Source organism: Xylocopa sonorina, chromosome 1 (assembly GCF_050948175.1).
Source record: "Xylocopa sonorina isolate GNS202 chromosome 1, iyXylSono1_principal, whole genome shotgun sequence".
NCBI classification, from domain to species: Eukaryota; Metazoa; Arthropoda; class Insecta; order Hymenoptera; family Apidae; genus Xylocopa; species Xylocopa sonorina.
Window position 1 is genome coordinate 17,061,179 of NC_135193.1, and position 12,933 is coordinate 17,074,111.

Here is a 12,933-nt window from a genome sequence, read left to right on the forward strand (position 1 = left end):
CGCTAGGTGGCTCCGTAACGCTCCATCGGTGAATCGTACCTCTTCCGCGACGATCCAAAGCGCGAGATGATTCCGACATTCGATGCGCGGAAACAAATTTCGAGCAAGTAATTCCCTAACCATCGAAACTTTAATTAACAAAATGAATCGACCAGAGTGGAGTTACAACTCTCTCTGACTACAGTCAGAAACACGCTACAAATTTCTCTCCGCTTCTGTCGCGTATACCTTTATTTATTTTTTAAACTCGCGGACTGAAAAGGTTCGCAGAGAGGGAGAGGAAAAGTTATTCCGCGCGAGGTTTCGCATCATTCACCAACGGCAATGTAATTTTCCCCGAGTTCTCCGCGAGTGTCAGACGACCAATCAAGAATCACACGTGCGCACCGTCAAGAGTGGGTCGTAACGAGTCGCGAGAAATAAAGTCGGAACGACAGGTTCGACGGGGACCGTTTCAGCGCACTCCGTGAAGAGAATGGGCGACTTCGAGCGAGGGAAAGCAAGCAAACGGACCGAGTTCCACGGTGTGCGAGGAGCTTTCAAAGGATCCGACGCTTATCCGTGAAACCCGCCGTGGAAGCCTTCGAGGGATGCAATTGAAATTGAAAGGTCCTGTCGTCCTTGGATGGGCTCGATACAGACGCACGTGAAACTTTTACGACGGGAATCGGGGCCACTACGGCTTACCATCTCGCGTTTGATCCACCCGTGTCCCTACGTGGGCATTGCCTCTTTGTCGCGCGTCCCTAGGAACCGCTGATGACCACATCTTCCTCCCAATATGATCGTTCGATCAATTCTTCGAAACGTCTATTGGCTGAGTTCTACAAAGGACGCCAAAGACTACGAAGTATTCGCTATTGCTGACTGCGAACCTTCTCGTCGTCAGACTTTGCGATAATAAGGTATCTTAGATTCAATAATTTTGAAATACAATATTTTTTTCGAAATTCACTGAAAGTGATCTCTTAATTAACGACGACGGGTTATTAACCAGACACACTCGTTCCTCTGCGTCTTCTTCGCGCGCAACGACAGCAATTTCCAGTTACGTTGTTAAATATTTCGTTAGCACGAGGTAATCTTACAGGCTTTTCCCGAGCCGGAACGTAGCGAATCATTTTTCACTCCACGAGCGCGTGGCACTCGTAAATATTTCAGCGTTAACCTTCTCGCATGAGCGTTTATTAACCCGCGAGAGACATCAGCATCGCGAGTACCGCCTGTTACATTTTTCCAGTCGCTATACAAGCCCGTTCTCGTACTCGCGTATCTCGTACGCGAGCGAAATTGTTTTGCGTCCCATCTCGTAACGATGAAACTCGAGGATAACGCCTGTTGGAATTCTCTGTCGTCGTGCCATGGATAATTGTCGAGACGGATCTACCACCCTTTCGTTCGAAGGAAAAATCGATGTTATTACGTCGCTCCGACAGTATACTTCGTCTCGATTTTCAACCGAAGTTTATCACGTCAGTCGAGCTCCAATATTTGTTTGCCAATGCCAAATAGAAGCGCACCGTGTTGCGTACAATCCCATGCCGTTCGTTAAAACGATTCACTCGAGTGCTCGACGAGTTTCATATTCGAAACTTCCGCGAATCGTTGATCGGAATACGGCGCTACCTATGTCCCGCTTTAATTGCCTCGAATGTCGTCGCTCAAAGATGGAATACTGACCAATATCGTGCCGACAGTTGGTAAAGCGTATCCTCCTGCGACCATAACGCTTTCGCTTGCCGATCTTACTTATTGCTCGAGGGTTTTTCAATCAGAGAGAATCGATGCGTGATGGAGGGTAGTCTCTAGCTTCCTGCGAATTTAGGGTGGGACGGGGACAAAACGCAGCTTGCCACGACAGTCACGTATCGATAATTTACGCGAATCGCGTTTCTCTTGGTAATGACGTCACGGCAGGATCATTACGAGGATACGGACGACCGATCCCGTGTTGCTATTTAAAGGCGACCATCTCCTCGCTGGGTGCCGCCTAATTCCATCGAGATCCCTCGATAATTTGCCGCGAGCGACGCGTGGAAAATCGTGGCAACGGGTGCAACGAGGGCGCGCCGCGAAATTTCGCCAGCCAGCCGCGTTCTCGAAGAATAAAGAGGTAAATGGCGAAATAATAAAAAAAAAAACCGTGGAGAAAGGCAGTCGTTCCGGGTGCTTTTACGCGCGGAGGCATTCTTCAACGGGGACGTTGGCGCAACGTGTGCCTCGAAACGCCCACCAAGGGTAGCTAAATCCTTCGGGAGCAACTGGAACACCTCCACGCGGAAAGGTGAAGACGCTGCGAGTAAACGTTCGTCTCGAATCACTCCGTGAGCGCTCTTTAACTTCCCGTCGAGTTTAATACCGCGGCGAGCTGAGATCCGAAACAATAACCGTTTAAAAACTTCTCGATCTTCGCCTTGCCTCCGCTGTCAAAGGCCAGGCGAGGGAAGAAATATTCAACCAACGCCCCTCGCCAGACGAAGTTAATTCAAGTTTCTACCTTCGCGAGAGGGAAGGAAGCGCGGTGGCAATACCAATCAATGTATTAATATCCTTCGAGATAGAGGGAACCTGTCGGAGGATACACAGACGGCAGCCCCCAACGGTTCATCCGATATACACGGCCGAGCGTAGCAAAATGGGAAAGGAAATAGAAGTAGATGTATGCGAAACCAGCAGAGTAAAATTGTAGGCGAGTCGAGCTGCGATAAATAAGCTCGCTCGGCTCCGTTACCAGGAATACAGCCAGACAGCTTCTTACACGGGGTCGACGTCGTCCTCGCGTTCGCGTTTCTATTCATCCCGGTGGCGTGAACACCGCATCCCCCCGGAACTCGCTAAAAAGCGGCTGTAATATCGCCAGTTCTCAAATAAGAGCATTTACCGCTAGGAAGACGGCAACGTTTCTCGTTTCCCTTTGATCCTCCATTCTTTCTTTGATTCCCGGCTCGTATCTCCCTTCAGTTTTTCAGACAGATGGTTTATTCCAACGGATAAATTAACGTTCGAGGCTTGAAAGTCTGCCGAGATGGATCTCGAGGGTATACAGAAGGGAGAATGTATTTTTAACTCCTCGCCCAGAAGCGGAGGCGCATTTAAAGAAATATTTTCCCGCGATGCGCTCGATGAATATTCGCTGGGCATTTCATCGCGATGGACAAGACGCTCCGCGCGTTTTCACATCGAAGATCAATCCGACCGCGATGTTGCGCTCGTCGCGACGAGCTTATAAGTTTCGCGAACGATCGTCGATTTATCCTCGATACTCGATTAAATTTCTGCCAGCCGGACAGTATCTTCATCCGGGAAATATCGCGTGTTCGACAACGATTCCGTACTACTCGCCTCGCCTTGTCAATTGATTACGTTGAATTTTGCATCGCTCTAGTTTTCACCGTGTCGCCTATCGAAACTTTCGATACATGTACATTTCGACAGGACGAGAAAGAATAACTCCGGACAGATCCAGTCGGGCTTCGCGTTTCCATGCACTAGGTTCGACCGTTCCGCGCGACCGTTACAGCTGATTAAATTAATAGATCCGCAATTTCCGATCGCGGATAAATTTCAATTACCGCGGCAAATCCCTTCGCAAATTCCCAACTATTCCATATCACCGTGGATAAAATAAATCTTCGTCGCGCCGGCCCGATTCGTTACACTTGTAACGTAGTAACGATAACATACGCGGCAATTTGTACAGATTGTTACGAAGGATCGATCGTATCCCGGATTAATCCACACGAGCTTTGATTCTCGTAACTCGCGTGTCGACGCACTTCATGCGTCGGTCACGGTGCGAACGAGATATCGACGTCGAACGCGCGGAACGTAATACGCGACGTAAAAAGTAAAAGCGACGCGGGAAATTTGCAACGGATCACGATGCCAGCGTGAGTGTGACGAGAACGGAGAACAAACGATCTCGTGGATACTGCCGGTGGAATACAGAGACGAGAGAGAATAGCGTCGGAAGTATGAAGAAGATAAAGTGCGCGAAGCGAGGAAAAGCCTTTCTCCGTGTAGACGAGGAAAAAGAACGAGGTGGGAAGAAAGGAACCTTCCCTCAAAAAAAGTCGAGATAACCGAGGGATAGAAGGGAAAGTGAAAAGGCGAGATAAAGGATACGCGATGGAAGTGAGAGGGAAATGAAACGAATTTGTTCGAGGTAGAGAGAGGGGCAGACAGAAAAGGAAAGAAATCAGAAGGAGGAGGGAATTTGAAAACAGATAGACCGAACATGGCGCGATAAAAAGGAATAGATGGGACTTTTTAAATCGCGAAATCTCGGGCGAGAAACGGGTTATTCGATACGGGCGAATGAACAATAAGAGTTCCGTAACCGTGAAATTCAATTTGAGGTCGAATGGAATATTATAGATATATATATACGTTCATTTGTAAAATTGTGCGAACCCGAGGAGAAAATTTGTAGCGCACTCGACTCACGTACGTTCGTTTAAAGCGTCTAAGGAGTTTTTTGTACGGTTCCTGCGGTTGAATCTACATGTATCTGTCTGACATTCTGAAGAAAATTTGTTGCTACTCTACAAATAAAGAGAATACGAGGGTAGAAAGTTTGCAAATACATTTTCGCTTGGCATCATTTGCGGTGATCGAAACACAGCTTTGGAATGTTGCAACGGAAATGCGGTCTAACGAACGGAATAAAAATGTAGGCGTAACAAGCGCGCGATGATCGGCTTCGTTCATATTTTATGTATCGTGACAAATGGATCGACGAGATTCCCGTCCCGATCGGGTCTATAGCGCAGAATTAATCAACAATATCGACAGGGACGTTAATTAAATATCGGTGAAACGGGTAACTATGAAAATCTGTCGATTCCACCCTATCGAATCTGACGCCGCGTTCTTAAATGCCGTCGCATCTTTATCCCAGGGATGCGATTCGTTCGACCGACGTTAGAAATCCGGACAGCACATTTTTCTTCCTTTCAGAAGACAAACTGGCCCCGTTCCTTTGAGACTAAACCGACCGACAAGCGGACCTGAATAAAGAGATCCTGATAGCTGCATGGAAGCACGCCAGAGTAATACGAAACAGGATATCGTTCGATAAGTTTGAAGAAAACCTCGCGAACTTACTGTTTTCCGCTGTCACCTTTTTCTCGGGACGCTACGCAATGTACACCGCCTCGATATTTATTAGAAAACTTGCGAAAACGAGGGAGAAGTATAAAATCTAGTAGTATAACCGTATAAATACCCCGACAAATGGACGTACCACTTAAAATTAAACGCTACGCTTCGTTTTAACATAACGTATCACGTACAATTGTTATTAAAAACGTTGTAATATCGCTGTGAAAATCACTATGGCCTACAGCAGCGAGGAAAATTGTAGAGGCCAGTAGTACGAGCGTATAAACGTCCCGGCGATCCGTATACTCGGACGCACGTGTTTTCGCGGCAGCCACGAATAAATCGCCGGCCGCTTCTTCTCATTTCGCAAGATTTAATATAGAGCATTCCTAGGGCACACTCGAGCAGGCATTTCCCTATGAAATTGAGGCAGGGCCAGCCGGCTACACGGGGGTAACAATAAAATGCGCCGCGTCTGTAGGTATGCGACGCAACGTGCCAGGAATTCGCGGACGCCGAATTCCTCGGTGTAACCAAACGCGGCTCGCATTGTTGCATGGAAAAACGAACGGGCGGGCAACTGGCGACCGAACGGGGTCGGACGGTTGACACCAAGGCTTGACCGGGCCTGGAGCTTTCCAATTACATTACCGACCGTTCGTACTGGCGTCGCGCGGAAAGGTGATGGAACCGGAGGCGGACAAAAAGGGGAGGAACCGAGGACGGCGGCTGTTCTTCCGCTCCATGTGCTTTAAACGTGCCAGTGTCCCTGCGAATACGGAATAGAAAATTGATGAAGACCGCGCTATCTTCGCGCTGGAGTCCTGAGAACAGTCGCGCGGTGTTCTGAGACTTGCGAGATAAATTGGTAAGAGGAGGGGAGGTCGTCTTTCGCGGAACGAAAACGTACAAATGGCGGCTAATGTTGGTGTAATAAAAAATAGAAGCGATTATGGGGTGTAATAAAAATAGAAGTGATTATTGGAGAGGCAGGTGTACGTGGAGATGGTCAGGGTGGAGGTGGTAAATGAAGATCGAACGGGAAACGCTTAAGACGCGAGGTAAGGCGGAGTCGAGGTGGTAGTTCGTTCTAATTAGAAGGCTCCTGCTGTCGGCGGCACGCGTAGAAAGCAGAGAATTGTTCAGAGAGCCAGTTTCCATCTCATGGAGAGCAGTTAGAGATACTTTGTGCCGGCAGACGTTTGACTTAATTCCTGCACCTGTAACCGGTTGTTATCGTCCTCAAAGGCGAGCAACTAAAAATATTTTGCGCTGCAGTCTGTGCCTTTGCGATTCGCGGAACGCGCGTTTACGCCGAGAAGTTACCGCAGAGGTTCTCCCTGCGTGTAACGAACCTTTGTGGAATCTGAAACCACGGATTTTGGCTTCAAGATTAGTCGAAGCCGGAGTGTTCTGGAAAATGTAGCTGTCTATTGTTTTAAGAGATATTATGGGTCTTCGACAGAGTTGCTTGTACACGCTTGTTTCGTTACGACTATTATTCCAGAAGTAAGATGGTTTTAAATAAGTCGGAAACTGAGAATCTCTACTGTGGATGTGCAGCGTGCGCGTAAACGCCGAGCAAAGGCAAGAATGCACGTCAGATGGGCGAAACGCGTCGGAGATGCTCCTTGGCGGGATAAGAAGAGCGTGAATTTCAGCAACCGTCAGCTGAGACGGAGCCAACTTAACGGCACGGTGGTAACAGTCAAGAAGTTCCGTGTAAATCATCCAGGAGTGTTGAACGGGCCCTATAATTCCAAGACAATAACGCGAGCGGGCTTATTTGCCTAATGACGAGCTGCTTGTTGCGCTATTCAAGCAAACGATTGTACATGCGTTACGTGTATTACGAAATGAGAAATTGCTCCAAGATTGAGATCGAGTGGCTTCACTCCGTGGGATTACAAGCCTCGAAATTCCCCCGATACGTCTTGCATCTGATGGATAAACAACCCCTGCGATGGCTCGAATAGAATCTACGAAATTTTCATGCAAAGAAGGGCACCGCCTACTGAAACAACCTTCCGCGGAAGAGAAACGAAACGGGCAACAAGCACGTTCAATGTAAAATGAACAGTGGCGCAGAAAAAGCACGCTACGTTCAACAGTTCTGTTACAGAGTCTAGTTTGTCCCTATTGCTTGCTACAGTTTCGAATACACCGCGAGGACGCCTAAGGTCGTTATTTATTCTGTGAATTCGTCGTGAATTCCACTCCGTACGCACGCTCCCGTGTGTTCCCACTATTCGCCCGTCTGTTTTTAGTGAACGTAATGAAACCACAATATAAAGGCAGCGAAGCCTACGCTGCGCCCTCGTAACACAGAAACGCGCGCGGCGAGAGCACCGCAGAGCCGAGGGGTTGAATTCTCGGGGAGCCTTCAAAATAGGGACGCCCTCGGGCGCGCGCGATGGAGTTTCGAAAAGAAAACAAAACAGGAGCAGCTCCTGTGCGCCGCGAATTCATTCGAATCAGAACGGGGTATTATTCTGTCCTCGTGGAAATACGCCGGTAACAACCGTGCTACGAGATTATAATTCTCGATTTGCGTCAGACATTTTTACGGGCATACAGAGATATATACCTTCTCTTTCCCCTCCATTCCTGCTTCCGACGTTGCGCCGTGAATGAACGCGCACCGAATTAGCTGACACGGTTATTTCTACCGTGATGATTTACCGGATGTATCCTCGATGAACGACCAATTATGCGGCTTTGAAATTAGTTTTATTTAAAATCGTTGCATTTAAATTTGAAATTTTCTACCTCTCTCTAATAAACCGAGCTTTTCGGTTTCTTTTTCTTTCTTTTTTTTTTTTTTTTAATTAAAAATCACGACATCAGGCTGCACGTACTCCGAAGAGTTCCGGAGCGACTATGATCTCGTCTCGTCCGAGCTGGCGAACAACGGAAAAGCGGAGGGCGAGAGTAAAGTATTCGAGAGCGGTGTAAGCGATTGTGTAACTTGCCGGGTAATCGTCTTAGCAACTTCGAAATGGTAATTAATTCCCAAAGAACGACGCCGTAACGAGCTCCTTACATAACAGGAGTTCGTTTTAACTATACATCATCGCTTGGATGCTCGGCGGGCGCGGCGAGTCTCCTAAGATTTCTCAAATCCATCGGAATACATTAAAGCGAAACAATCCGACGTCCTCCCCGGCGGGGCCGCGAATGGAACTAAAATTGAATCTCACCCGGTGCTGAAAACAGCGCCGCTAAGTTCCACGATTATCATTATCGTCGTCGAAGTTCGTTTCCGAGTGACAAGCCCCCTGAAAACTTTCTTAACTTCGCCCTCACCCCCGTCGCTATCTTATCCTTTCTACTTTTTCGCACCAGTCCATTATGAGCCCGCGAAAAAAGATGTACCGTCCCGATTTCGCGGAAGTTTAGTTAACCCCCTTCGTCGAGACCCTCTATTTAAGTGGCGGAATTTAATCCCGCCCGCAGCGTTTCGTACGTCGCCGTGGTCGAGGCTGATTCCGAGCGATCATCGATACCGCGGCTTTGACCGGGCACGGTTCGTCGATGCTTAGCGGCACGGAACCCTATAACTGACCAGTAACGTTGGTTACTATTAATGAACATACGCTTACATATTGGAAAACCAGACGGGACCGGAATCCTCTTCGTTTGTGGAACGAAACCGTTTAATTACGCGTCGCCGACCGGCACACGCGCGGTAACCGAATTTTCGGCGGATTTTATGAAAAATTCTAGCCACGGTTTCGCTGCGAGAGAGATTAACGAGGCATCCTCGTTTTCCCCTACCCCCCGTGGAACGGGATACGTCCATCGACGTAATTGGAATTAAATTCTAGTTGCACGCTACCGCGAACGGTCTACGTAATATTTAACTAGAAAGAGAGAGAGAGAGAGAGAGCGGGAAAAATTTCGGTGGAAATTATTTTTCGAATACCTCGTAAACTGCTCCGAGTGGCATAACCAGACAGGCCACCATGAGATCCGCGACAGCCAGACTGACGATCAAATAATTCGCCACTGACCGCAGATTCCGCTCGAGCAGGATCGCTGCTATTACGAACAGGTTCCCTGGAACAAAAATTTCCATGCGGTTTCAGAGAGAAATTGCATTAACAAACACGCGAAAATTGTATTAAGTACCCGGCTGAAGCGCGTTTAAGCTCTCTGAACGATTGTATCAAGGACGGGGAAAATCTGAACAGGGTGCTCTCAGGCCCACCCGTTTCATGGTCCGTTGGATCACTGTCGAAAGACGCATCGTCATCGCTCCCTGCACGTATTTACCACGCGTTAACTTTTCCAGCTAGGCAAGAAGGCGTCGCTTTAATCGTGTATCCGGTTAGTTACGCGCGGCTCTTGAGGCTTGAATAAATAATTTATAATCTGATTACGAGGGATTCTCGAATAGGATAAAACTGGGCGATTCGCGTTCCATTTTCGCGAGATTCATCCGTCAGAATTGTTAATTCCCGGCAACGGACGGGTCCGTTTTTCGCGACAACTCGTAAATTGATTAGCAGCTTGAGAATTTTTCAGTTAAATCCCCGGTCGACCTCATCGGTTTCCTTCGCCTTTGATTGTCACGTTCGCAAACACACGTGGGACTCACTTCAGTTAATTATCAGTGGCCAGTGGCGACGGTATTTAGCGTAGCTTTTGTTGGCACGCAAACGAGAGACATTCGTGCAGAAACAGCTCCCTAATTAAGTCTTTCGACGGTGACATCGCTTTGAAGGCTCGGCAAACGTTTTGACAATCGTGTAATCAGTTTATGCGTCCGCCAGGGAGGCTTGGAACGGCGCAGACACGGGTCCAGATTTCTGTTGGCCGTTTCGCCGAAACGATTCGTCATCCCGGCCGTTTCGCCCGTGTTCTCGGTGCTGCTGTAGCCCATTATCGAAAAATGAATTCACAGTGTTGTTCGACGTGTCAACGGCCGCCCAGCGAGAAGCAATTAACGCGGTTCTGCTCGAACATTTTCATCAAAATTCCTTGATTCACCTAACGGTTCGAATTCGAGGTGAAAAATCGCGAAATGGTAACACCGTTCCGCGAGAGACGTCACGAGCAAATTAATTTTTAATTGCGCCCCGTTCACGGCCTAGCTTCCGCGATTAACGTACCCCCGAATCGATTTTTAATTCACGTTGGATCGCGCGACACGGGATAGAGGGATTTATGCGGTAGAATTCGTCCGTGTTTATAATTTATGGCGCGGCGTGGCTCGACGGTGACCAAAGCCGATACCGGACGCATCGGGCCGCGCAGGCTGTCGCGCAAGTTAAATTGGTTTCTATGCGGTTTAAATCAACGTTAAAATTAACGGTCGCCCGCGTTACAGGGCGTCACGGTTACGTTTAAACGGTTTTCTACTCCATTTAGATTACCCGCCGGGCTAATGACGCGACATACCGCGAATAGTACCACCGTGCGGTGGCGTAGTTATTTTTCCGCGCCGCGCGTAATCCCGTCGTCCCTGTTCGAGCGTTGCTACCACGCTTCGCGGATTCCCCCGTGTTTCTTACTGATGGCCGGCATAAAGTTCACGGGTGCGTAGATCACGCGACGCCGCCATCAATCGGCGCGGACGCGAGTATCAGAAAGGTGTAGCGCTCGGTTCCACGACCATCGGTGAAACTCGCCTGTTTCCCGGGTGTGTACACTTCAACTCTTCACCCCTCTCTATTTTTCTCGTCGAGTTTGCTTACTAAATCGCTTAAGTACCGGCAAATCGTGGCTCGAAGCCGTCGCGAGCATTTTACCGCGCTATAAATTCGCGAGTCCGCGTGAAGCTTTTCAGCGGGAATAAATGAACGGTGCTCGGCGAGGTGCTTTTTAAATTAGCAGCCACATTTCTCTTCGTTTGCCTCGCAGAAATTGTTCTTCATTTGGGAATGGGCGGCCGTGAAGGGCGTAGGTGGAATGATTACTACGTAAGCCGGAGCTTTAGTTGAATTGAAGATATAAGGGTTATTTTTTCCTTTTAAATGCCACGCGATAGCCGTAAGCGCAGGTATTAAGGCCGGTGGAAGGGCTCAAGTTCGGGGGCAGAGGCGACATAAAGGTTGCGAGCACGGTTCGAGCAAGTTTGTGTAATGGTCCGAGCTCAACTTCGAGATCGCTAGGCGATCGTTAGGCTAAAGTCAAAGTTATCCGGACCTCTCTGTTCCGCTTCGACGAGGCTACCAAGCTCGATAAAAACCTCGGCTCGGATCACGGTACTTCGGGAATGCAAACTCCTTTCAAGACCATTTGACGGACAAATGAATATTATCTCGACGCGAGCCAGCTCGAGCGTGTGACATTTAAACGAATTTCCCCGCCTCGCGCAAATACATCTTTTCAGCCCAGGCTACGTCGAAACTAATTGACACGCAGCCGTTTATGTTATTCTTTCTGGTTCATGAATAATAATTTAAATAGGGTATATATGCACAGGTATCCGGCGTCCATCGTATAATCCTCGGTAAAACTGTGCTTCAACCTGACTCAGGCTGGCTTAGAATTACTCGACTATATGACAAGCTCCACGTTAAAATGACCCGAGAGCGTAAGCTCGAACGCGCGGCTCGAAATCTATTTCTCGCTCGCGAGGAAATATCACTTACCCCTTGGAATTATGCTCGAAACTAGCCAATCTCGGAGACACCCCTTAGCCGTCACGAATTCACTTCCTATTTTATTGCTTTCCATCGCCTCGACGCGTAAAAAGAAGAAACCGTCACGGACTGCACTCACCCCGCTTTATACCGTCGCGTTCGCGTCTAATGGCAGCCTCCTCCGGCGCTACAGGTTCTTTCATTTAACAGTTTCGTTACGGGTATCGAACCGTTGTCGTTGAACGACGCCGCGCGAGATTTTATTACGAACGAGTTGACCGCGAACCGTTCCGCGCGCGAACACAAAATTGTCCGACGCGAAAAAGCGGAGCGCGCGTGCACGCGCGTTCGTGGAACCGGGATGTTTCTGTTTCTACGTTCAAGGCGAACTGTACGAACGCAAGTGGAATACGTAAAAGCCGTCACCGTTCGTGGCCGAATGCTTCTTAAATTATTCAGTCTCCCTCTGCGAGATACGCGGGCGGTAAGCGGGGACGTCTCGAATCGACGCGGGCGTTCTCAAATAATTTTTTCTACCTTCGTGCATCGTTGCATTTCGCGACGACTTCTTCCGCTTCGCAAGTTCGTGCTGTTTTCCTATCGAGTTCCCCGTGTTTTTTTTTCCTTTTTTACGACTCGTCGTCCGCTCCAAGGCGAGGCTTGAGCACACGGAATAAAATTCAGTGTGGATCAGCACGGGGGGGAAAAAAGTGCGCTTTCCTGCGGATAGCGATCGTAAAGCGTGGGAAGGACGATCGAGTAATCGTGCGTTTCAAGATGATCGCGGGTATGTTGAGAAAAAAGGAGGAAACCGAACGAGAATTATTACAAAGTTCATCGGTACGCGCCGTTCGAAGACCATCTGTCCCTCTCTCGCGGTATCTCCTATTAACATTTAATGGCCCCGGTCATTAGAGACGTAACGGCCGAGAGAAAGACAAATGGCGATTATTAATTGAGAATGATTAATTTTTCCATTACCCCTTTCGACCGATCAATTAAAATCGTTTCGAGCCGAGCCAAGGAATTCATAACTGTTTCGTGACTCGCCATTCGGCACGGTTAACTAGCCATTAAGTGCTGATGGAGACAATTATTCGCTAACAATATAACAAAGTATCGCAACGGTAATCAGTTTGAAATTTATTGGTCCATAACGTTGAAATTATGGACACCGGGTAACCGGTATACTCGCGGATTAGCGGTTTAATGGGAAACTAGTTGAATGCAAAGATCGACG

The 12,933-nt window shown here is 48.4% G+C and overlaps 1 protein-coding gene across 1 annotated transcript in view; it reads right to left on the reverse strand.

The window, feature by feature from the left end:
* The window catches only part of 5-ht1 (serotonin receptor), a 28,043-nt gene that overhangs the window by 10,667 nt on the left and 4,443 nt on the right, over positions 1–12,933 (reverse strand). The window contains exon 2 of the mRNA XM_076892482.1: positions 9,029–9,162. Coding sequence (XP_076748597.1) covers positions 9,029–9,162 — 134 coding nt within the window. The remainder of the gene's footprint in view (positions 1–9,028; positions 9,163–12,933) is intronic.